Source organism: Vigna angularis, chromosome 6 (genome assembly GCF_016808095.1).
Source record: "Vigna angularis cultivar LongXiaoDou No.4 chromosome 6, ASM1680809v1, whole genome shotgun sequence".
In the NCBI taxonomy this organism is placed as follows: Eukaryota; Viridiplantae; Streptophyta; class Magnoliopsida; order Fabales; family Fabaceae; genus Vigna; species Vigna angularis.
Window position 1 is genome coordinate 14,784,289 of NC_068975.1, and position 27,069 is coordinate 14,811,357.

General features: G+C 38.7%; 1 protein-coding gene across 1 annotated transcript; it reads left to right on the forward strand.

Annotated features, from left to right (window-relative positions):
• The first annotated feature begins 8,128 nt into the window (after positions 1-8,128).
• LOC108319742 (uncharacterized) lies at positions 8,129-9,159 on the forward strand. Its single transcript, XM_017550981.2, has 2 exons — positions 8,129-8,777; positions 8,867-9,159. Exons 1-2 carry the CDS (start codon positions 8,129-8,131, stop codon positions 9,157-9,159), a joined length of 942 nt encoding a protein of 313 aa, XP_017406470.2.
• Positions 9,160-27,069: the final 17,910 nt, after the last annotated feature.

Sequence of the window (27,069 nt, forward strand, 5' to 3'; positions counted from 1 at the left end):
CCATCCTTATGGATCTTTCATTAAGTATAGAAATATGTTGCCATAAGGATGGTTATTGCTGTTGCTTGTTAAATTGCCCAGCTTGCCCACTTTGTCCTTGATCAATGCTTGGGTGTGGTTTCCACCCTTGATTGAAATTTCCCTGACGGTACAGAAATTGATTGGCCATAAAGTTAACATCCTCCAAAGCTTCTGCTGGAAAGGCACATTGACCATTTACATGGTCACCTCCACATAATTCACACAACTGTGATTGAACCTGTGCAACAGTCTTTAACTCTTTTGGCAATTGTGCAAGTGTTTTTGTGAGAGTCTCGAGTTGTTGAGTTAGTATCTTATTTTGTGCTAGCAAGGCGTCATGGGATTGCAGCTGTAGAACTCCTTTTTGTTGAATAGGAGCTCCTCTTTCACTGTTCAGCTCATTATCACTAGTAGCCATGTTTTCAATTATTTCTGTAGCTTCCTCTGGAGTTTTCCATTTGATATTTCCTCCAGCTGTGGCGTCAAGCATCATCTTGGTTTGGGAACCAAGACCTGTAAGGAAGGCCAAAACTACTTCTACTTCGTCTAAACCATGTGTGGGAGTTTTTCTTAATAAGCTTTTATATCTGTCCCATGCATGACCTAGTGATTCCTCCATACCTTGCCTGAAAGATGAAATCTCTTGCTTTCCTTTATTTACCTTTGATTGTGGAAAGTATTTGTTTAGGAACTTTGTTACCACCGCTTCCCACTCTGTAAAGCTTCCTTCTGGAAAAGAGTTCAACCAAATCTTAGCGTTGCCTCCTAGTGAGAATGGAAACAGGCTAAGTTTGATTGCTTCGTCCGGCACCCCATTTATATTTACTGTGTTGCAGATCTCGTTAAACGTTGTGAGGTGCTCATATGGGCTTTCGTGAGAAAACCCATTAAATTTGTTACTCTTAACCAATTGGATTAGTGCTGGTTTCACCTCCATGTTGGCTGCATTGACCCTTGGTCTTGCTATGCTATTAAAATTTTGAGGTCCAGCTATATTTGTATAATCTGCAAGAGTTCTTCTAGCATTATTATTCTCCATATTTTCAGTGCTATGGTCAGAACCTTGTGGTGATGGTTGTAACAGAGTTTCCGGAGAAGGAAAAAGTTCTCTAGATGTACGGATTCTTCTCCTCCGTCTACTCTTGTCTAAACCTTCAAGAAGAGGTTCTGCAGTTTTCTTGCTCCTAGTTCGGATTGCCTCCTGCATACACAAGAAAACAAATCCTTAGAAAAATTGGTTAGCACAACATGATATAAAAGAAGATATAAGATCAGAGATAAGAAGATAAAATAAAAACAAAAAAATAAAAATAGAAAAAATAAAAATAGAAAATAAAATAAAATAAAAACCGAAAAATAAAAACAGAAACTAAAATAAAAGAAAAATAAAATAAAATAAAATAAAAACAGAAAACAAAAATTCAAAATTTAAAATTCAAAATTCAAAAACAGGTCAACGATAATCAATAATCAAACAAATAAACTAGTTAAACCACGAGTTCCCGGCAACGGCGCCAAAAACTTGATGACAAATTTATGAACACTGAAAACGCCGCCACAAACTTGTTTAACAATCGGCAAGTGTGACCGAATCGTATCAAGTAATAAAACTAGGTAAGACCAAGTATCGTTTTCCCAAAGGACTCACGGCCTAGTTAGTTATCTAATTTGTTGATTATTTAAGACTTGTGAACGATTGATTGTAAGTTTTAAATACAAAAGACAGTAATTAAACATGTATGCATGAGTTTGATCAATGGCAAAAAGAGTAAAACAAACACGTAATGAATGATATGGATGAGTATGTTGTTGGGGTTATCAATTTCATCTTATCAACTCTCATATACTTTTAGGAATTCATCATTCTTTTCATCAATGTTAATGTCACTCTCTAAATTACCTTGTCAAGAAGACCTATCCTTAATTACGAGTTCATACAATTCCTAGCATTCCTAGTAATTAATTCTGAAGTGTAGGAGCTTAAAGGCAACCAATATGCTATTGGGAGAAATTCCCCGGATCTAGATTTCCCCGTACGATCTGATAACAGTTGAAAAACTGTTATTTTCATGCTTAAATTTGATACTAAAAGCAACCTTTAACACTTAGAAACTAGCTTGAAATCATGCTTTTGGTTATATTTTTGGAAATAAGAGAGTTGGACAGGTTTATGCTTGATTTCAGTGTTTTATGCAGGTTTTAAGGTGAATTTGGTGAAAGAAGTGAAGAAGGATAGAAATGGAATCAGAAAAGACATCAAAAAAAGTGCAAAAGGAGAAGCCGCAACTACCGCTCAGCGGCAGTTTACCGCTGAGCGGCACTCAGAAACCCACGTTGGCTCCGCTGAAGGGTGAAAAGGCCGCTGAGGGGAGGAAACCAACTCGCGCACTTACCGCTGAGCGGTAGTTTACCGCTGAGCGGCATTATTTTGGGCTTGGGCCTAATTTTCTGTATTATTACGAACAATATATAAGCTTTAGGTGTTCCTAGGGTTTGTATCTTTGGCTGGGACGAAGCAAACACTCTCTTTTCCACCCCTTTGAAGGAAGATCTTGGATGCTTAGGCTACCTTTTCACCTTTCTAGGGTTTTATCTTCCATTCTTTCATTATTGTTCATCTAGATTCACCATGAATATGGTGAACTAAACCTTGTATTGTTGTTGGGGAATCAATGTAGTCTTGTGAAACTCTCATATATGGAATTTGTGTTTTAACATCTTATTTTAAGATAAATGCTTTCTTTCATCATTAGTTAGGGTTTTTCTCCTTGCTTAAAGCTTGCATTGTTTAACTCATTCAATGCCATGATTATTGATTTTGTCGATATGGGAACGTACGGGGAAATCTAGATCCGGGGAATTTCTCCCAATAGCATATTGCCTAGACATAGGAATATAAGGGTTGGTTGCCATTAAGCTTCTCCACTTCAGAATTAATTATTAGGGATGCTAGGAATTGTATGAACTCGTAATTAAGGATAGGCCTTCTTGCAAGGTGATTTAGAGAGTGGCATTAACATTGATGAAAAGAATGATGAATTCCTAAAGTATATGCGAGTGAATAAGATGAAATTGATTACCCCAACAACATACTCATCCATCTAATACATTAAAGTGTTTGATATCCTCTTTTCCATTGATCAAATTCATGCATACATGTTTAATTATTGTCTTTTGCATTTAAAACCTACAATCAATTGTTCACCAGTCTTAAATAATCAACAAATCATATAACTAACTAGGCCGTGAGTCCTTTGGGAGAACGATACTTGGTCTTACCAAGTTTATTACTTGATACGATTCGGTCACACTTGCCGAGGGTTAAACAAGTTTTTGGCGTCGTTTTTCGGCGTTCATAAATTTGTCATCAAGTTTTTGGCGCCGTTGCCGGGGACTCGTGGTTTAACTAGTTTATTTGTGTGATTATTGATTATCTTTGACTTGTTTTTGAATTTTGAATTTAAATTTCGTTTTTTTATTTTCTGTTTTTATTTTCTGTTTATATTTTTCAGTTATTATTTTATTTTATTTTTCTGTTTTTATTTTATTTTATTTTCTGTTTTTATTTTATTTTATTTTATTTTCTGTTTTTATTTTTATTTTATTTAATTTTATTTTCTGTTTTTATTTTTCTGTTTTTATTTCCTATCTTCCTATCTTTTCAATTATATCCTTTGATTTTTTTTATCTATCTTCTCTATCTTTTTGTGCTAACAAATATTTTCTAGAGTTTTGTGGCTAATGTTTGCAGGATGCAATTCGGACAAGAATTTAACTATATGGGCACTCAATTCTATTAAGGTAATTTCAACCACTGGTGGGAACCTCACTCAAGCATGGATCAAAGTCAATTTTGGCAAGCTGTCGAACAATTTAAGAATCAACCACCACAACAATGGCAGCAACAACCCTCTCTATCGGGAAGAAGGACAACGTTGGAAGACACACTTCAACAGTACATACAGATATCTAATTGTCATCACAAAAGCTCTCAAGCTGCCGAAGAATTTGATAGGCCGCCACCACAACAATGGCAACATCAATCCTCTCTATCAGAAAGTTTGGATGACACCCTTCAACGATTTTTGAAAAATTCCATCTCTACTTAGAAAAGCATTGAAGCATCATGTAAAAGTATGGAGATGCACCTTCGTTACATTAGTCAGAGATTGAACGTTAAGGTTAATACTGAAGTTAACCTTAAGGAGGAAGGTCAAGCCATTGTCACTAAAAATGACAAGATTTTTGCTGAAAAAAATAGGGAGAGATGAGGAAAAGATAGAGAGAAAAGAAAAAGAAGAGTTGAGTGAGAAAGATAAAGATGAAGAGAAATAAAAAGAAGTGGTTGAGAGAGAAGAGAGAAAGAAAATTTGTGTGAAAATAAAGAAGTAGAGAAGAAAAAGAGAAGGGAAGAAAAAAATAAGAGAAAAGAAAAAGAGAAAATTTAGGGAGAGGAAAAGTAAGAAAAAGAAGATGAGAGGAAAGAAGAAGGAATCATATGAAAAATCCCATCCTCATCTAAAGAAGAATCATAGGAAGGAAAAGAAATTTAAGTGCTTTATGGAAATCTTCAAGAAATTGGAGATTAAAGTTCCTCTGATTGAGACACTGCAACAGGTTCCTGGTTTGATCAAATTTCTGAAGAAGTTCAGTAGAAAGAAGAAGAAAAAGAAGATGGAACTTGAGATTTATTGGGTCAAGCTAATGACATTAAAAGAGCGCTTGCTGGGAGGCAACCTAGTGATTTAAGAACTTTTAATTTTTGGTTTGGTGATGTAATTTTGAACTTTTGGGTATTTTTGTTTTTGTTATAAGTTTGTTACAGGGTTTACATCTACTGATGGATGTTAGGCGGAAGAGTATCTACTAAAGGATACTATGTTTGTATACACCTACTATGGGTGTTGGTAAGAAAGATTTGCATCTACTGAAGGGTGCTGGAGGATTTTGGGTCAGGCTCGTGACGTTAAACAAGCGCTACCTGGGAGGCAACCCAGTTGATTGATTTTATCTGTATTGTTTGTTTTGATTCTGCTTTAGTTGCATGATAGGGATTGAATGTTTGAGTGATCTGAGACGTTAATTGTAGGGAGCAAGTGAGGGGTATGAGTAGAAGGCACCTAGGTCAAGCTAGGAAGAAGAAAAGCACATCAAGAAAGTGCCGCTGAGCGCTGGTATCACAGGTTGGGCTTAGGATTTCCCCTTAGCGGAACCTGAGCCCATTAGGGTATTTTTATACCCTAAGTCATGCTTTGGCCTTTATTTTCAGATTCTTCTCTGCACACACACTCCTAAACACTTTTCCAAAGGTTCTCTACATTTTTCCCTTCATTCTTCTTTAAGAAAATCTCCCTTCCACTCACTTTCTCACTAGTTTTTCATCTAAGTTTGGGGTTGGGAGAGAGTGTCAGAACCATTAAAACGCACTCACAAACCCCTCAGTGTCAGAACCATTAAAACGCACTCAAAACCCCTCTGAACGGACGCCAGGTGTCCAACAACGAGGATTCGAAACTCAGATAGTGGAATGCAGGTGTCAGCAGATGAGCGGACGTCCGTTTTAGGCAAAAACTAAGTCTTGGAAAATCACGTCACACTCTATCTGCATGCATCTTCTTCTTCAAAAATCTGACCTTTCATTTCTCCTCCTTCTCTCTAAAAAGCTCTCCCTTCTCTCTACCGAAACTCACCATTTTTCTACTCCAAACTCCGTTCAGGCACCGTAGAAGCACCCCCGGCGTCCCAAGCTTCAGTTTGATCTGATCAGTTTCGAGTTCTGATCTGGTAAGTCTTCTTCTCCGTTAGTTGTTCGTTCACTGGCACATGCAAACCAACTTCTGGTTGCATGAGTCCATAGTCTTATTCTGAAACAATTGGTCTGTTGTTTGGTCTAGTTTAAAGGATTGTTGAGCATGAGGGTAGAAGAAGTTTAGTTAGGCGAATCCCATTTCTGCCTCTTGGAACGTTCGTTCACGCTAGAGGTAAGGGAAGCTTATTTAATTTAATTTGTATGTTGTTGAAATGTTTGAACGTTCGTTATTTGATTGACTGAATTGAATGTATGATGGTTGATATGATTGTAGTACATGAACGTTAGTTTATTTAATGAGTGAAAATGAAATATGACTAAGTTATGTATGATGTATGAAATCTCTATGTTTGGGTGGTATGAAATATGAATGTATAAAGTTGTGAAACTTTATGTTAATAATGAGTTGGAATATGAATAATCCTGATATGATTTCCCTAAGAAAGTGTACGTTCGTTACTGAACGATCTTCGACCGTTCGGTAATTCTAGGAAACCTGGTTAGAAGTGGATTCTTTCATTTGGGAATAATCCTAATGTAGGACGAGCGTCTGCATTTTGAATTACTATGCTTGAGCGTTCGGCCAAGTATAGCTGTGTCTTGGTGTTCTGTTATAAATCTAAGTATCTTAATATATATGTATATATGTATATATGTAATTGTATATTGTAGTTATTCGTAAACACTAATAATATCTAGGTATAATTACCAAGCCTCTTCTCTTTCAGTTTAGTAACATTTGGTCTCATACCAAGTGTTCGTCCTAAACAAGTGTTTGGTCTTACACCAGGCACTCGTTCTATCTCCTTAAGTTAAACTTCATTATACGAGCGTTCGTTCAAGCTCTCTAGGGCTCGCTCACTATAGTGTTCAGTCTTTGACTGACAATGGGATTTCTTAATACTAAATTCAATTAATCTAAGTATTTACAAGTGTTTGGTTTCTTCACGTGAATCATTATAAGCATTAGTTTCGAAGGTCTTGAAATATCCTTATTCATTGGTTTCATTTTAGAGTCTTCGTTCTTGATTTGATTCTTTTGATGTTCAATTGAAATTCTCAAGAGTCAGTTCATCTAATTGGCTCAATGTGGTAATTGATGTTCGTTCCATTTGTTTATGGTGATTTATGATTGTACTCGTTATTTTTCCTCAATCCGATATCAACCCTTTAATCTTAAATCCATTCTTGAATTGGAGACCTCTCGGTCTCGTCCTGTGTTTGGTCTCATTCTGAGTTCAGGTTGAACATCCGTTATTTGGAATACTCATAAATCTTTGTACGCGTTGGTTCAAGGAGATGTTTATTAATGAAAGATGAAGAAAATGTGATATGGAAATGTTGTGAATTATGGACGAGCGTTCTGGGGAGGAACGACTCATGTGTGAATATTGGAATTTGTAATGTATCACTGTGGGTAAGCTAAGCTGGCTGTTCATCCTGATGTTCCGTGAGTACTCGTCTTCACGTAGAGGAGGGTAGGTCATGTGTGGGAACGGCAGGAGGTCCTAGTCCTTAGGGTTACTTTGGACAGACAGGGTTAACCTCGGGTGGCAGCTGATGAGGGCATCCCAGTTACTACATCACTCGGGTGCACGAACGCCTGTAGCTACATAGATTTCATACAGTCCGGACAGTCAGTCTATTAATAGGTTTTGTATGATACGTATGTTGAATTTATATTGTGTGTGGAAAAATGTATGTTATACGTGAATGAAATTATATAAGCTTACCCTGTGTTTTCTGTCATGTCTCGTTATGTACGTCCGTCTTGTGGTTGCAATGATCATCCGTGTGGATGTGAGCAAAAGGGGACGCACTGTTGGAAGAGGCGCTAGAACAAGAAAATTTGGTTGAAGTTGAAGTTAAGACCGAACAGTGAGGCGTTCGGTCAGTAGTTTAGTTTTTTTTGTAGTAAGGTGGTTGTTCGATCACCTTCCCCTTTTTGGTTATGTTTGACGATCGGTTTATTGTTTTGTAAAACCGTTCGGATAGTTGTACCGTTGTACAGTTTAACTTTGTAATTTCTTTCTGTAAGGCCGTTCAGCTAGTAACGTTCGTTTCCTTTTTAGTGTAAGACTGAACTGAATTATTATTAAATGTAATTATTCTATTATATAGTTTATTGCTGTATTTTGGGATGTTACATTAGTGGTATCAGAGCAGTTTTGTTCCTTAAGGAACACTATAGGTTATGAGTACACCATGATTTTTGCTGTGTGCTTAACGTTCGTTTAATGAGTATTTTAAGCTCTTTGAACTTAACTAACATTGTTTTCTCTGCTTCTCAGAGAACAAATGGCACCAAGACCTCCTCCTCAACCTACCGAGCATGATGCACCCGACAACAACAGATTATTAGAATCTGTAATAGAAGCTTTACAGCAGCAGAACGCTGCCTTGGTGCAGCAAAACACGGCCGCTTTGCAGAGTTTGAAAGCCGCACGAGCCAACTCTGAAGCGACCCAACGACAGTTGATGGAGATTATCGCGACCACCAGGAACACCTCTGGAGCGTCCACTTCCAATGCTATCCATCAGACCGAGTGGAGCTTGGAGAGTTTTCTCCAACATCACCCAGTCAAATTCAACGGAAAGTGCCTTCCTGATGAGGCAGATCAGTGGCTGCGTGATATGGAGCGGATCTACAATGCCAAGAGGTGTCCTGATGATAATAGACTGGAGTTCACAAAATATCTCTTAACTGGGGAAGCCAATCATTGGTGGACGAGCATGAAGATGATACTAGCGGATGCTCAAAGTCCTATCTCTTGGGAAGTCTTCAGAAGCAAGTTCAATGAGGAGTATTTTCCTGATAGCGTCCGTTTTGCCAAAGAGGTGGAGTTTCGTCAGCTAGTGCAAGGTGGGATGTCCGTTTTGGAATACACCAACAAGTTCAAGCACTTAGTGAGATTCAACACTATGGTCACCAGTGAGGAATGGCAGTGTAGGAAGTTCAAAAATGGGTTGAGGAGTGATTTGAAGCTACTGTTATCCAGCTTATGTATTAAGTCATTTCCTGCCATGGTTGAGAAGGCAAGGTATTGGAGAAGAACGTGGTAGAGGTAGAACAACAGAAGAAGCAACAACAGGTGGTGAGGGGACCGGTATTGTCTAGAGGCAATACGAATTTGAGAAGGAATCCTTACGCTCGTCCAACACAGCCATCGAATTCAAGCGGGTCTCAGGCAGTAGTTGCTGTCAGACGGTCTGGACCGCAAGGGACCGTAACATGTTTTCAGTGTGGAGGACCACACTACCGTTCGTCGTGTCCTCAGTTAGTAGGGGGAAAGTATTGCACTCGCTGCAGGAGGAACGGACATTTTTAGAGTGAGTGCAACATGGGAGGACGAGCTGTGATGAGGCCACCAAATGCTGGAAGGAATCAACCGAGAGGTGGTGGTCGAGCACAAGCAGTTGGTCGGGTATATGCCATAACGGGCGCTGAAGCAACAAGTTCAGGTACCCTTATCACCAACACTTGCTTATTGTATGGATTGCCTTGTTGTGTGTTATATGATTCGGGGGCAACACACTCCTTCATCTCGAAGGCGTGCGTTGAGAAACTGGGCTTAGTTGAGAGCGAGATGCAGTTTGCCCTGGTGGTGTCAACCCCAACGGCTGGTGAGGTTAGGACGTCTACAGTTTGCATTAGATGTCCTATAGAAGTTGAGGGCGTAGATTTAAAGTTAACCTCATTTGTTTACCTCTAAAGGAGTTAGAGGTGATTTTAGGAATGGATTGGTTGGCTGCCAATCGCATTCTCATAGATTACGGTGAGAAGAAGTTGGTATTTCCGGATGAAGAAGAAGAAGAGTTATCGGTGACACTCGGTCAGCTAAGGGAGGACATCGTGGAGGGCGCCAGTTGCTTCCTGATCATGACGCACGCGGATGAAGAGTTTGGAGATTTAAGTCATGAATGATCGTCCAATAGCAAGCTGAGTGAAGGACGATCAGTTGTGGATGAATTCCTGGACGTCTTTCCGGATGAAGTTCCTGGACTACCTCCCCCTCGCGAGGTAGAATTCACTATTGATTTGGTGTCGACAGCAGGACCCATTTCTATTGCGCCCTATCGGATGTCACTAGCAGAATTGGTTGAACTTAAGAAGCAGATTGAAGATTTGATGGATAAGAAGTTTATCAGGCCGAGCGCATCACCGTGGGGAGCGCTTGTTCTCTTAGTAAAGAAGAAGGATGACAGCTCTCGGCTCTGTATCGATTATAGGCAGTTAAACAAGCTGACCATCAAGAATAAGTACCCCTTGCCGAGGATTGACGACCTATTGGATCAATTGCATGGGGCTACTATATTTTCGAAGATTGATTTGAGGTCTGGGTATCATCAGATTCGAGTTAAAGAAGGAGACGTGCAGAAGACAGCATTACGGTCTCGTTACAGACACTACGAGTATGTAGTGATGCCGTTCGGTGTAACGAACGCACCAGCGATATTCATGGACTACATGAATCGCATCTTTAGGCAGTTCCTGGATAAGTTCGTGGTCGTCTTCATTATGATATCCTCATCTACTCAAGGAGCTGTGAAGAGCATGAAGAACACTTGAGGATAGTGCTTAGTGTATTAAGAGAAAAGGAGTTGTACGCTAAACTATCTAAGTGTGAGTTTTGGATGAAGGAAGTATAGTTCTTGGGGCATGTAGTTTCAGCTGAAGGTATCTCGGTGGATCCAGCAAAAGTGGGAGCGATGTTAGAATGGGAGAGTCCACGTTCGGTCACGGAAGTCCGAAGTTTTGTGGGGTTGGTGGGCTACTACAGACGTTTCATTGAAGGATTTTCTAAGATAGTAGCGCCATTAACACAACTGACCCGAAAGGATCACTCGTTCGCCTGGACCGATCGGTGTGAAGAAAGTTTTCAATTATTGAAGAGGAAGTTGACGAGCGCTCCAGTTCTGGTCATTCTTGACACAGTCAAACCATTCGAAGTCTACTGCGATGCTTCTCATCAAGGTTTGGGCCGTGTGCTTATGCAAGAAAGAAGGGCGGTCGCGTACGCTTCTCGGAAATTGAAGATACACGAGAAGAACTATCCTACGCACGACTTGGAGCTGGCAGCAGTGGTCTTCGCGTTGAAGATTTGGAGACATTACTTGTACGGATCCACATTCCAAGTATTCAGCGATCACAAGAGTCTCAAGTACCTCTTTGATCAGAAGGAGTTGAATATGAGGCAGAGGAGGTGGCTTAAGTTCTTGAAAGACAACGACTTTGAACTACTCTACCATCCAGGGAAGGCGAACGTTGTAGCGGACACTTTGAGTAGGAAGGTAGTTCATGTCTCGGCAATGATGGTCAAAGAGCTGAGTTTGGTGGAAAGCTTTAGAGACTTAAGGTTGCAATTTGATTTAGCACCGAACAGTATTAGATGCTGTAACCTTATAGTATCTAGTGATATCTTTGACCGGATCAGAGAGAAGCAATCGGCGGATGAAGAACTGGTGAAGATCTTGAACGCGCTCGGTACGGACCAAGCCAAATATTTCAACACTGGAACGGACGGTCTCCTACGCTACAGAGATAGGACGTGCGTTCCTAACGATGGCGAGCTGAAGAGAATAATCCTGGAGGACGGGCATCACAGCCGTCTTAGCATGCATCCTGGCATGACTAAGATGTATCAAGACCTTAGGAAGTCTTTCTGGTGGCCAGGAATGAAGAGTGATGTCGCTCGTTTCGTAGCATCCTGTCTGACTTGTCAACGAGCAAAGGCTGAACATCAGAGGTTGGGCGGTCTACTACAACAACTTGAGATTGGGAGAGGGCATCATTGTTAGGGCTGAGTTTTTCAAAACACTAGAGCAGGATTTGTTTTATCATTCAGTTTTGCTTTTAGAATAGGGTTTGATGTACTCAATTGGAAACTTTGTCTGTTATGATGGTTTGCTTATGATTGGTGTTTGATAAGTAATGCTTGATGATGCTTTGATATTGATTGATGTTAAGATGTGCACATTATATACTTATACAGGTGATTCACAAGCTTTGTGAACAAATGCATGATGTTATGATTGTGATTATGATACTAAGCAGGATGTGTACATGTGGAATGTGAATGAGCTTATATGTGAGGTTTTGAGCTCTAGAATTTTTGTGATTGAATGCTATTACTTTGAAAGCATGAATGACTTTGCCCAGGTTTTCTATGATTGAATCAATTGCTTGTTTACATCATATGATCAAGGCCATTTGTTGGTAACCCTTTTGTTAGCCAAATGCATGAATTTAGCCCACTAAAAGAGAGCACTATGTGTTCTATCCTTTGAACCCTTAGCCTTGAACATGACTTGAAAACCCCTTGTGAAAAGCTTTACCTTGAGTTAAGTAGAAAATATCTGATGGTATTGATAAATGTTCAAGTTTGGGGTTGTTGGGAAGTTATGAAAGGGAAATTGAAAGCATTGAGCTAAGAACTAAGTGTGTGAAAAGAAAAGAAAAAGAAAAAGTGAAAGAAAAGAGAAGAAAAAGCAAAGCTCAATGCAAAGGAAAGTTGGGAATAAGTAAGAATGATTGTGTTCATATGATTCTCATAACTCAAGGGTTTTGTGATCTAGAAAAACCAATTTTCTTGTTAGCCCAGCCACATTATAAGCCATTGAAAAGTCCTTGTGAGGATGCATGCTTGTGAATATATTTGATTGTGGTTAAATGAAAGGCAAAGTCAATTCATGTGACATTGTGATAGTAAAGCGAATGAGTGATTACCTCTTATACACTTGTATTTGAGTGAAACACTTTACTTAGTGAGGAACTATTCCATGAGCACATGAACATCCATGCTTAGTTGATTGATCATTCATGAAAAATAGCATTTGTTGGATATTAAGTGACTTTGTGAACACTAAAGCATGTGTATGTCTTGATTGAAGTCTTTGTCATGAGCTTAATTGAAGTTTTTACTTATCTTGAAAAGAGGATTTTTGAATGGAGTAAACCATTGTATTGATTGGTAGAAGATTGAGTTACATCTTGTTTGCTTGAGGACAAGCAAAGTTCTAAGTTTGGGGTTGTGATAACAGTTGAAAAACTGTTATTTTCATGCTTAAAATTGATACTAAAAGCAACCTTTAACACTTAGAAACTAGCTTGGAATCATGCTTTTGTTCATATTTTTGGAAATAAGAGAGCTATACAGGTTTATGCTTGATTTCAGTATTTTATGCAGGTTTTAAGGTGAATTTGGTGAAAGAAGTGAAGAAGGATAGAGATGGAATCAGAAAAGAACTCAAAAAGTGCAAAAGGAGAAGCCGCAAGTACCGCTCAGCGGCAGTTTACCGCTAAGCGACACTCAGGAACACCCGTTGGCTCCGTTGAGGGGTGAAAATGCAGCTGAGCGGAAAATTGACTTTGCGCTAGTACCGCTGAGCGGTGGTATTTTGGGCTTAGGCCCACTTTTCTGTAATATTACGAATAATATATAAGCTTTAGGACTTCCTAGGGTTTGTATCTTTGGTTGGAGACGAAGTAAACACACACCTTTCCACCCCTTGGAGGAAGATCTTGGATGCTAAGGCTACCTTCTCATCTTTCTAGGGTTCTATCTTTCATTCTTTCAATATTGTTCATCTAGTTTCACCATGAATATGGTGAACTAAACCTTGTATTGTTGTTGGGAATCAATGTAGTCTTGTGAAACTCTCATATATGGAATTTGTGTTTTAACATCTTATTTTAAGATACATGCTTTCTTTCATCATTAGTTAGGGTTTTTCCTCCTTACTTAAAGCTTGCATTGTTTAACTCATTCAATGCCATGATTATTGATTTTGTCGATATGGGAACGTATCGGGAAATCTAGATCTGGGGAATTTCTCCCAATAGCATATTGCCTAGACATAGGAATATGAGGGTTGGTTGCCGTTAAGCTTCTCCACTTCAGAATTAATTATTAGGGATGCTAGGAATTGTATGAACTCGTAATTAAGGATAGGCCTTCTTGCAAGGTGATTTAGAGAGTGGCATTAACATTGATGAAAAGAATGATGAATTCCTATAGTATATGAGAGTGGATAAGATGAAATTGATTACCCCAACAACATACTCATCCATCTAATACATTAAAGTGTTTGATTTCCTCTTTTCCATTGATCAAATTCATGCATACATGTTTAATTATTGTCTTTTGCATTTAACACCTACAATCAATTGTTCACAAGTCTTAAATAATCAACAAATCATATAACTAACTAGGTCGTTGATAACAGTTGAAAAACTGTTATTTTCATGCTTAAAATTGATACTAAAAGCAACCTTTAGACTTAGAAACTAGCTTGAAATCATACTTTTATCCATATTTTCAGAAATAAGAGAGCTGGACAGGTTTATGCTTGATTTCAGTGTTTTTGTGCAGGTTTTAAGGTGAATTTAGTGAAAGAAGTGAAGAAGGAGAGAGATAGAATCAGAAAAGGAATCGAAGAGTGCAAAAAGAAGAAGTCGAAGTCACCGCTCAGCGGCATTTTACCGCTGAGCGGCACTTAAGAGGTTGCGGGAGGTCCGCTGAGGGGAGAAAACGAGACGCGCAATCACCGCTGAGCGGTATTTTACCGCTGAGCGACACTTTAATGGGCTTGGGCTTGACTTTTTGTAATTTACGAATGGTATTTAAGCCTTAGGGTTTCCTAGGGTTAGGCATCTTTGGCAGAAACGAGGCAAACACTCTCTCTTCCACCCCTTTGAAGGAGGATCTTGGATGCTCAGGCTACCTCTTCACCTTTATTGGGTTTATTCTTTCATACTTTCATTGTAATTCATCTAGGTTCACCATGAATATGGTGAACTAAACTTTGTATGTTTGTTGGGGAATCAATGTAATCTCTTGAAGCTCTCATATATGGAATTTATGCTTGCATCTTAATCTAAGATTTATGCTTTCTTTCATCATTAGTTAGGGTTTTTCCTCTTTGCTTAATGCTTGCATAGTTTAACTCATTCAATGCATGATTATTGGTTTTGTCGATACGGGCACGTACGGGGAAGTCTAGATCCGGGGAATTTCTCCCAATATTATATTGGTTGTCGTTAAGCTCCTGCACTTATGAACTAATCATTAGGAATGCTAGGAATTGTATGAACTCGTGATTAGGGAGAAGCCATCTAGAATGGTACTTTAGAGAGTGGATGAGATGAAATTGACCCCCAACAACATATTCATTAATATATTCCATTGAAAGTGTGTGTCTTTTGTTTTAGCCATTGATCAAAACTTCATGCATACATGTTTATTTTCTGTCTTGCATATTAAACTCCAAATATTTCGTCTTTAAGTCTTAGCTAATCAAGAAATCACATAACTAAACTAGGCCGTGAGTCCTTTGGGAAGAACGATACTTGGTCTTACCAAGTTTATTACTTGAACGATTCGGTCATACTTGCCGATTGAAAAACAAGTTTGTGACATCATATTTTGGTGCTTACAAATTTGTCCATCAAGTTTTTGGCGCCGTTGCCGGGGATTCGTGGTTTAACTGGTTAATTTGTGTGATTATTGATTATCTTTGACTTTAATTTTGAATTTCTGTTTTTATATTTCTGTTTTTATTTTCTGTTTTTATTTTTCGATTTTTGTTTTAGATTAGATTAGATTTTATTTTTATTTGATTTGATTTTATTTTATTTTATTTTATCTTTTAGATTAGGTTAGATTTTATTTTTTTTAGATTAGGTTTTATTTTATTCTATCTTATTTGATTCTATCTTCTAAATCTTTTTATCTTCTGAATATATATCTTCTTCTATATCTTTTTGTGCTAACAAATATTTTCTAGGGTTTTGTTTTCTTGTGTATGCAGGAAGCAATTCGAACTAGGAGTAAGAAAACAACAGAACCTCTTTTTGAAGGTCTAGACGAGAGTAGAAGGAGGAGAAGAATCAGAACGTCTAGAGAACTTTTCCCTTCTCCAGAAACTCTCCTACAATCATCACCACAAGGCTCTGTTCATAGCACAGGAAGTATGGAGAACAATAATGCTAGAAGAACTCTTGCAGATTACACTAATATTGCTGGACCTCAGCACTTTAACAGCATAGCTAGACCTAGAGTCAATGCAGCCAACATGGAGGTCAAGCCAGCATTAATTCAACTGGTGAAGAGTAATCAATTTAATGGGTTATCTCACGAAAGCCCATATGAGCACCTTACTACCTTTAACGAGATTTGCAACACGGTCAAGATTAATGGGGTGCCAGACGAAGCTATCAAACTTAGCTTGTTTCCTTTTTCATTGGGAGGCAATGCTAAGCTTTGGTTGAATTCTTTTCCAGAAGAAAGTTTCACAGAGTGGGAAGCAGTGGTCACAAAATTTTTAAACAAATACTTCCCACAATCTAAGGTGACCAAAGGCAAGCAAGAGATTTCTTCATTCAAGCAGGGCATGGAAGAATCACTGGGGCATGCATGGGACAGGTATAAAAGCTTGTTACGTAAAACTCCCACGCATGGTTTTGAAGATCAAGAAGTAGTCTTAACTTTCCTTGGAGCGCTTGGTTCACAAACCAAGATGATGCTGGACGCCTCAGCAAGAGGCAATATTAAATGGAAGACTCCAGAGGAAGCAACTGAAATTATAGAAAACATGGCTACTAGTGACAATGAGCTGCACAGTGAGAGAGGAGCTCCTATGCAACAAAAAGGAGTTCTTCAATTACAAACACATGATGCCTTGCTAGCTCAGAATAAAATTCTAACTCAACAGTTGGAGACTCTGACTAAAACTTTGGCTCAATTACCTAAAGAGTTGAAATCTGCTGCACAGGTACAAACCCAGTTGTGTGAATTATGTGGAGGTGATCATGTCAATGGTCAGTGTGCTTTTCCAGTGGAAGCCGTGGAGGATGTTAATTTCATGGCTAATCAATTTCCATACCGTCAAGGGAATTATAATCAAGGGTGGAAACCACATCCAAGCATTGGCCAAAGACAAACTGGGCAAGCTAATCAATATAATAAGCAGCAGCAGCAACCAACCTTGTGGCAACAGTTATCTATGCTTAATGAAAGACAAACAAGGTTGGAAGAAACTCTTCAGCAATTCATACAGAAAACAGAATCTTCTCAAAAGAGCACTGAAGCTGCTATAAAGAATTGGGAGATTCAAATGGGTCAGATTACCAAGCAATTGGAAGAGAGGCCAAATAGAAATTTTGGGGCTAATACTGAGGTTAACCCCATAGAAGAGTGCAAAGTGGTAAAGAGTGTGAATGAAGAGATAATTGAGTTAGAAGAAGGAGAAACAGAAGAAAGGAGAGAAGTAGAAAGAAAGAACACTTTTCCTTTTCCAACAAATCAAGAGAAACAAATGGACTTCACAGAGTTATTCAGAATGGTGGATAATGACGCACCTTGGGAACAAATTCTACAGAAAATTGCAGTTTACACAAAATCAGATGAAGGAACCTCTACAAAGAAGAGACGTAGAGATGTTGAGGAAGAAAAGTGTATAACTGTTAAGAAAGAGTCATTCCCTCCTAAAGCACCAGATCCAGGTAGTTTTTCTATCCCTTGTACTATAGGGAAGAAAAAGGTAAAGAAAGCTCTCCTTGATTTAGGTTCAAGTGTTAACTTGATACCTTATTCTTTACTGGAGCAAATTGGCGAGGTTAAAATGAAACCTGTAAAGGTTAATTTAGTAATGGCCGATGGATCTTCAAAGGAGCCATGTGGGATTGCAGAAGACATTGTAGTTTGTGTTGGCAAACTTTAGTTCTTGGCAGACTTTGTGGTGATGAAAATGGAGACCGAGAGAATACCTATCATACTTGGAAGACCGTTTATGAAAACGGCCAGGGCCATCATAGATGTACATGAAGGTATAGTAGTGCTCCAGGACAGAGAGGAGAGAGTGGTGGTGGATGTCTTCAAAGATGAAACGCAAGCAAAGGAGGAAGAGGCTAGTTATAAAGCTGCATTTCGAGATGCACCCATGACTAGACATAAAGATGAAGATCTTGAGGTTTCAGGTAACCATTGTTTGTTGTTTCAGGTACCCAAGGAAGAGGAGATTGGAAGAGGAGAAGAAATTCCTAGAGACTGGAAGAAAAGAAGACTCCAACTTGGCACACCAGTAAGAATCAAGAACAAGTTGTGGGTTGTGAAGGGCTTTAAAGAGAAGGAGGTGATAGAGATAGAGTCTCCATATTCTAGAAGAACCAAGACAGTCCAAAGGAAGCAGTTGAGAAGTTGGTGGAATGATTACATCAACTATAAAGAAGATGGAACTTGAACTTTATTGGGTCAAGCTAATGACGTTAAAAGAGCGCTTGCTGGGAGGCAACCCAGTGATTGACAAACTTTTGATTTTGATTTTAGTTTTATAATTTTTAACCTGTGGACATTATCTTGTAAATATTTTGTTGGATCCAGCATCTACTGAAGGATGCTAGGTGGTTAAGTATCTACTGAAGGATACTAGGTTTGTAACACCTACTGATGGGTGTTAGTGAGAAAATTTTGCATCTACTGATGGGTGCTGGTGAGTTTGAAACACCTACTGATGGGTGTTGGTGGATTTTGGGTCAGGCTCGTGACGTTAAACAAGCGCTACCTGGGAGGCAACCCAGTTGATTGATTGTTTCTGTTTGTTTATTTTAGTTAGGATTTGCATAAGCATTTTTAACATTGAATTGCAGGGAACCCATGAGGGGCATGTAGGGAAGACACGTAGGTTAAGAAAAGAAGGAGAGGAGCACATCACGAAAGGGCCGCTGAGCGGTACTCTCGCAGATTGGGCTTTAGTTCCCCTTAGCGGGACCCGAGCCCATTAGGGTATTTTTAAACCCTAAGCTGCGCAAAGTCTTATACTTTCTGGCTTTTCTCTGCACAAACACTTCCACACATCTTCTCTTAGGTTTTCCACATCTTTTCACTCTTCCCTCTTAAGAAAATATCTCTTCCACTCACTTTTTCACTAGTGTGCTATCAAAGTTTGGGGTTGGAAGAGAGCATTCTAGCTTGGAAGCATTCTCATTGCATCTAGCATCTCCACCCAAGTAAGTAAAATGCATTTTGTTCATTCTAGGGTTCTTAAATTTGAATATGATTGTCAAAGCATGAATATTTAGGGGTTTTGATTTCTATGCATGATTTGATGATATATTTGATGTTTGAACCGATTAAACTACATGATTATGAACTGGAAAACTGAAAATTGCATTTGGGTGGAGTTAGGACAGCTTTAAAATAGGTTTTTCCAAAATCTGCAGAGTTACCGCTGAGGGGTAATCTGTCGCTGAGCGGCACTCTGCCAGATTTGATTTTTCTAAAATTTTGCGTGTTGGAATGTGGCACTGGTGGCGCTGAGGGGAAATTCTGGCCCTCAGCGGTGGTTTAGCTTTGAAAGGAGTTGTGTTCTGTGTTTTACTAATGATTAACATCATGTTCTGTGGTTTTGTTTGTGTTTTGAATGTAGGAATGACATCTTCATCAGGAAAAAGATTGAAAACCATGGCAACCAAGAGAAAGGAAAAGGAACCAGAGCAACCCCATTCTGGCAGGTTCCTCTCTAGGAAACATGAGAAGCACTTTAGGGTGGTTCAGGACAGGAGACTTCTGATGGAGAGAAAGGTTGGAATGATACCTAACTTTGCTCCTCAATTTGGAGAGCAAGTGTTAGGGAATGATTGGGGAAAGCTAGCCACTTATCCTGCACCTGCCAACATAGCTGTGGTGAAGGAATTTTATGCCAATGCAAAGAAGATTGGTGATTATCCAGCTGAGAATTATTTGGGCTATGTCAGAGGCCATGCTATCAGGTATGACCCTGATTCTATCAACAACTTCTTGGATACTGTGTGGGCTGGTGAGCAATGTCAGTTTGCTCTTTGCATGGAGGAAGGTGCTAATTTTGAGGATGTGGAGAGAGTGTTGTGTATACCTGGAGGACACTTCCAAAGGAATAGATCTGGCTCAGTGGTTAACATTAGGAGGATAGATTTGAATCCTCTTGCAAAATATTGGATGGCATTTTCTCATGCCAACATTCAGCCATGTTCACATGTGTCAGATATTACTCTCAGCAGGGCACTATTCATCTACTGTGCTATCAGAAATTTGAATGTTAATATTGGGCAGGTGATAGCTGATGAAATTAGTGTATGTGCTAACACCTCAAACAACAAAGCACCACTAGGACATCCTTCTTTGATCACTCACCTTTGCAAGCTAGCTAGGGTGGACACTTCTGTTCCACCATTTGAGAGGCCAAGAAAAGCTATTGATGAGGCTTATTATAGACAATACTGTGGAGGTGAGGATGTAGCTCAGCCAGTTCCACCACGCCGGGCTCGTAGAGAGAGAGGGCCAGCACAGAGCCAAACATCTGCTGATACACATGAAGCAGAACCATTCCAGATGAGGGACATGTATATGTCTCTTATAGGTGCTCAGTTGCAGTCCATACACAGAGGGCAGGTGGCCACTGCTGAGATGATAGTGGGGATGTATGATACACCTCCAGCCCACAGGTGGACTATGGATGAATTCCACAATGTAGTAGCTTGGCCAGAAGAACCAGTACATGGAGGAGGAGCTGGAGCAGCTGAAGCTTCAGCTAGAGATATGGAAGAAGATGAAGCTGAGGAGGAAGATGCATTTGATGATGATGAAGATGAGGAGGAAGAGGAAGATACAGAGGACAACTCAGACTGATGAGGAGCTGAGATAGCATTTACTGATGAATGCTATCATATGATTATGCTTTTGTGGTTTAAGTTTTCTGAACTTATTTGTTTTTGTTTTTAGATTAGGGTTTGATGTACTCTATTGAAAACCTGGTTTGTTATGATGGTTTGCTATTAACTGTGATTGTGTGATAAGTACTGCTTGATGATGCTTATTGATTGATTGATGTTGAGATAGATGTGCACATTAAAATGCTTATACAGGTGATTCACAAGCTTTGTGAACAAATGCATGATATCATGATTGTGATTGTGAGATTAAGCAGGATGTGTATGTCAAATGTGAATGAGCTTATATGTGAGGTTTTGAGCTCCAGAGTTTTTGGTATGATTGAATGATATTACTTTGAAAGCATGAATGATTTTGCCCAGGTTTTCTATGATTGAATCAATTGCTTGTTTTGCATCATGTGATCAAGGCCATTTGTTGGAACCCTTTTTATTGGCCAAATTCATAAAGTTAGCCTACTAAAAGAGAACACGTTGTGTTCTATCCTTTGAACCCTTAGCCTTGAACATACACTGAAAACCTTTGATTGAAAATCTTTACCTTGAGTTAAGTAGAAGATCTTGTGTGGTATTGTTAAATGTTCAAGTTTGGGGTTGTTGGGAAAACATGAAAAGAAAAGCATTGAGCTAAGAGCTAAAAAGTAAGAATATGCAAAGAGAAAAGAAAAAGAAGTAAAGCTCAATGCAAATGCAAAGGTAAAAGAAAGTTGGGAATGAATAAGATGATTGTGTTGTTATGATTCTCTTAACTCAAGGATTTTGTGATCCAGAAAAACCAATTTTCTTGTTAGCCCAGCCACATTATAAGCCATTGAAAAGTCCTTGTGATGATGCATGCTTGTGAATGTTTTTGATTGTGGTAAAATGAAAGGCAAAGTTGATTCATGTGACATTGTGATAGTAGAGTGAATGAGTGATTACCTCTTATACACTTGTGTGTCGAGTGAAACACTTTACCTAGTGAGGAAATATTCCATAAGCACATGAACATCCATGCTTAATTGATTGATCATTCATGAAAAATAGCATTTGTTGGAATTTAAATGACTTTGTGAACACTAAAGCATGTGCACATCTTGATTGAACTCTTAGTCATAAGTTTGAGTGAAGTTGTTATTTATCTTGAAAAAGAGGATTTTTGAATGAGTGAACCATCATATGAATTGGTTGGAGATTGAGTTACATTTTGTTTGCTTGAGGACAAGCAAAGTTCTAAGTTTGGGGTTGTGATAACAGTTGAAAAACTGTTATTTTCATGCTTAAAATTGATACTAAAAGCAACCTTTAGACTTAGAAACTAGCTTGAAATCATACTTTTATCCATATTTTCAGAAATAAGAGAGCTGGACAGGTTTATGCTTGATTTCAGTGTTTTTGTGCAGGTTTTAAGGTGAATTTAGTGAAAGAAGTGAAGAAGGAGAGAGATAGAATCAGAAAAGGAATCGAAGAGTGCAAAAAGAAGAAGTCGAAGTCACCGCTCAGCGGCATCTTACCGCTGAGCGGCACTTAAGAGGTTGCGGGAGGTCCGCTGAGGGGAAAAATGGCCGCTGAGGGGAGAAAACGAGACGCGCAATCACCGCTGAGCGGCACTTTAATGGGCTTGGGCTTGACTTTTTGTAATTTACGAATGGTATTTAAGCCTTAGGGTTTCCTAGGGTTAGGCATCTTTCGTAGAAACGAGGCAAACACTCTCTCTTCCACCCCTTTGAAGGAGGATCTTGGATGCTCAGGCTACCTCTTCACCTTTATTGGGTTTATTCTTTCATACTTTCATTGTAATTCATCTAGGTTCACCATGAATATGGTGAACTAAACTTTGTATGTTTGTTGGGGAATCAATGTAATCTCTTGAAGCTCTCATATATGGAATTTATGCTTGCATCTTAATCTAAGATTTATGCTTTCTTTCATCATTAGTTAGGGTTTTTCCTCTTTGCTTAATGCTTGCATAGTTTAACTCATTCAATGCATGATTATTGGTTTTGTCGATACGGGCACGTACGGGGAAGTCTAGATCCGGGGAATTTCTCCCAATATTATATTGGTTGTCGTTAAGCTCCTGCACTTATGAACTAATCATTAGGAATGCTAGGAATTGTATGAACTCGTGATTAGGGAGAAGCCATCTAGAATGGTACTTTAGAGAGTGGCATTAACAATGATGATTTGAATGTTGAATTCCTAAAATGTATGAGAGTGGATGAGATGAAATTGACCCCCAACAACATATTCATTAATATATTCCATTGAAAGTGTGTGTCTTTTGTTTTAGCCATTGATCAAAACTTCATGCATACATGTTTATTTTCTGTCTTGCATATTAAACTCCAAATATTTCGTCTTTAAGTCTTAGCTAATCAAGAAATCACATAACTAAACTAGGCCGTGAGTCCTTTGGGAAGAACGATACTTGGTCTTACCAAGTTTATTACTTGAACGATTCGGTCATACTTGCCGATTGAAAAACAAGTTTGTGACATCATATTTTGGTGCTTACAAATTTGTCCATCAGTCGTGAGTCCTTTGGGAGAACGATACTTGGTCTTACCGAGTTTCTTACTTGATACGATTCGGTCACACTTGCGGATGGTAAAACAAGTTTTTGGCGCCGTTTTTCGTTGTTCATAAATTTGTCATCACTTTCTCATTATCTTTTGTCTTACCTATAACATTCATAATTGTGTTGAAGACATTGTCAAAGAAATTTTTTTTTGTGTGCATGACATCCAGGTTGTGTCTTAGCAAGTTGTCTTTCTAATAGGGAAGTTCCCAGAATATGCTTCTTTTCGTCCAATTATGCCATTCTCCAAACCCTTCTATCCTATTCTGACCAGATTCAGTGACTTTTGGATAGTCTTTAACTCTTCTCCAAACGTGTGATCCAGTCAACTTCGGTGGGGGCAAATCTGTTTCAACTTGCCCTTTGCGAAATGCCTTTTTGTTTCTTCTAAAGGGGTGATCAATGGGCAAGAACCGTCGATGACAGTCAAACCAACTACTTTTCCGACCATAACTCAATTGGAATGACTTTGTATGTTCCATGCAATGTGGACAAGCTAATCGACCATGTGTGCTCCAACCAAATAACATGTCGTACGCTGGGAAGTCATTAATAGTCCACATCAAGGCTTCCCTCATAAGGAAATTTTGCTTCCTTGAAACGTCATACGTCCAAAAACCATTCCATAACTTCTTCAAATCATCAATCAAAGGCTCCAAATAAACATCAATCAATGATTTGGGATTAGATGGACCTGGTATTATACACGATAAAAACATGTAAGGCTTTGTCATACACATCTCAGGTGGTAGATTGTATGGGGTAACTATCACGGGCCAGCATGAATATGGTGATGCAGAGGCCTGAATGTACGGGGTGAAACCATCAGAGCATAGACCAAGTCTGACGTTGCGCGGTTCACTAGCAAAGGATGGATGTTTACGATTGAAGTGCTTCCAAGCTTCACCATTAGAAGGATGACGCAAAAATCCTTCAATTTTGTTACCATCATGCCATGTCATGTGTTCTGATGTTTGCATTGAAGTAAACATTCTTTATAATCTTGGAATTATAGGCAAGTAGAACATGAACTTTAAGGGAATGGGTTTTTTTTGCCTCCGGCCAGCATGCATCGTATGATATCGAGGTGAGCCACAAAACTTGCATTCAACCAACAATGCATCATTTTTTCCACTGTCATTGTCGTAGAATAACATACATCCATTAACACAACAATCAATCTTCTTGACTTCCAATCCCAACTTTGAAACACATTTTTTGGCTTGGTAATAATTCTTCGGCATAAAATTGTTTGGTGGTGTCAAATCTAACATCAATTTTGTATAAAAGTCCACTGCTTCTATGGGCACGTTCCAATTAGATTTGTCAGCCATGAGTCTAATGCACACTGATAATTTTGACTTAGTTGAACCTTCAAATACAGGTAGATTTGCCTCTGTTAGTAAATTGTAAAACCTCTGAGTGGTTTCATTTGGAGGCTCTTGGTAATGACAATCGTTTGCTTCTTGTTCAGCATGGCAACGAAGAGCATTGTCGACCATCTCTTGCATATCGGCAAATTGATCTATCTCAGATGTATGTACAATAGTACTCGAACCTGATGCAAGCCGTTTTTCAGCTGCAGTGGAGGTCGAAGGAATTTCTTCACCATGAAATGTCCAAACCGTGTAATTAGGCATGAACCCTTTTTGGTATAGGTGAAGTTTGACGACTTCATCTTTCAAAATCCTTGTACATTCGCACTTGATGCATGGACATCGAATCCCTCCATCAACAGCATAATATTGATATCGTCGGGCCGTCTCCACAAACTCTTCAACTCCGATGACAAAAGATTGCTTCAAACCTCTCCTTCCACTATAACAACGGTCGTACATCCATCCACGATGGTTGGGAAAATGGGCCATGTTCTGTGGCAAGCCAAACAAATAAAAACTTAGCCAAAACAGCAACACTCCATGTGACATAAGTAATAAACCTATTACTACTAAAGTCAAACATGGAAGGCAATTTCAAGACTATTGTCATAGGCATTCAATAAGGGAATCCAAAGAGAAGTCCTCAGTATTGAAATGCCTTTGACAAGCTAAGTGGTTGTGTATACAATTTGGGGGACTCAATAATCTGACAATACTAAAGTTCTCTTTTATAGAGTACTTTCACATATTTTGTGCATTGTAAGTGTATAAGGTACTGTTACCCTTCTCATTCCATTAAGAGTGTGTGTAGCACCATAAAACTTTAAATGGCTACATAACTTAATGAAGTTGTAGCGTAATAAATGAACATACAATATACAGGAACATACAATATATACATCAACATACTTAGGTTAGTTTAGGTGAATTTCGAAATTGTCACCTAATTAGTACACGTTTTAGGTTATAGGATGTCATATTTCGAGCTCTACGTTGTTTTTGTAGTTATCCTTCTTGTACCATTCTAAACTTCTTAGGAAAGTTTATTTGTAGTTTCTTAAGCTAGTTCAGTGTAGTTAGTAAAATTTGACCAATTGTACCATTCTAATTTAGTGCAGTTTGGACTCATTGTTGAGAGGGTCGCACCTCACACAAAAATTGATTGCAAAATTAATGCAGTATAAGCTAGGAAGTGACTCCTAGGTCGTCTCTCAAGGACCAATTTGTGGTTCAGTCTCAGATTAAACACGTAGTGGGGGGGGGGGGGGGGTTTGAAGGTGTTTTTTGTTGCGGAGAAAATTAAAAAGCGTTGAAATAAACTTCAAGACAGTGAAACGAAATTGGTACAACAAAAAAAACGAAAATATAGCAACATGAAATAGTAAAAACAATTTGGAATAGTAAAAGCAAAAATACAGAAAAACAGAAAATACGTAAAACGAAAATACAGCAAACAGTAAATTTCAGATATGAAAACAGAATCAAAATTACAGCAGCAAAATACAGAGAACAAAATTACAGTGAATGACTTAAAGTGCAATAATCAACAACATAATAAAAATGACAGTAGAAATTAAATTGCAGTAGAAATTAAATCACATCAGTAAACAGAACAGTAAAATAACATTGAAATTTTAGCAACAAGAAACTAACTCATATTGTGCATTGAATTTAACTTCATTACAAACACAGAAAATAAAATTCGAACCGTACACCACAGTATTCAACCTCTGTTCCAACTCTCTATTGTCACAGCACATCTCACGGCACCTCCACTGCTTCACTACACTCCTACACTACACTACATTACATTTTTCTGGAATCTACACTACTAGAGCTCTACTGGAATGAAAAATGGGAGCCACTGGAAGAGAGGACCTCTCCCAGGCCGTGACAGCTCACCCCAACCTCATCCCCCGTAACAGCCCCCCTGTCCTAGGTTGCAGCTGTAGCTTAAAATGAAAGATGAATGACCCGTGGAGACTTCTTGCTTGTGCATATAGGCTCATTTAACCATTCCACATACACATCCTGCTTAACATCATAATCACAATCACAACATCATGCATTTGTTCACAAAGCTAGTGAACCACCTGTATCTCAGCATATAATGTGCACATTCTCAACATCAATCAATATCAAAGCATCATCAAGCATCATTAATTAAAACCTTATATAGTATTCTAAAAATTATAGAAAAGTAAGCCCAAGCCCATAAGAATGTCGCTCAGCAGTAAATATCGCTCAGCGGTAAGTGCGTGACTTCTATTCTACCCCTCAGCTATAGTTTTGCCCCTCAACGGTGACTACGGGTCTTCAAAGTGCCGCTCAACGGTAAATTACGCTAAGCGGTAATTGCGGCTTCTTCTTTTTATGCACTTTTTCTTCCTTTTTTGAATCCAACTCCTAGCTCCTTCACTTCTTTCATTCAATTCATCTTAAAACCTACAAAAAATAAGGAAATCAAGCATAAAACCTGTCTAACTCTCTTATTTCCAAAACTTCAACAAAAACATGATTCCAAGCTAGTTTCTAAGTCATAAAGGTTGTCATTAAGATCAAATTTAAGTATAAAAATAACAGTTTTTCAATTGTT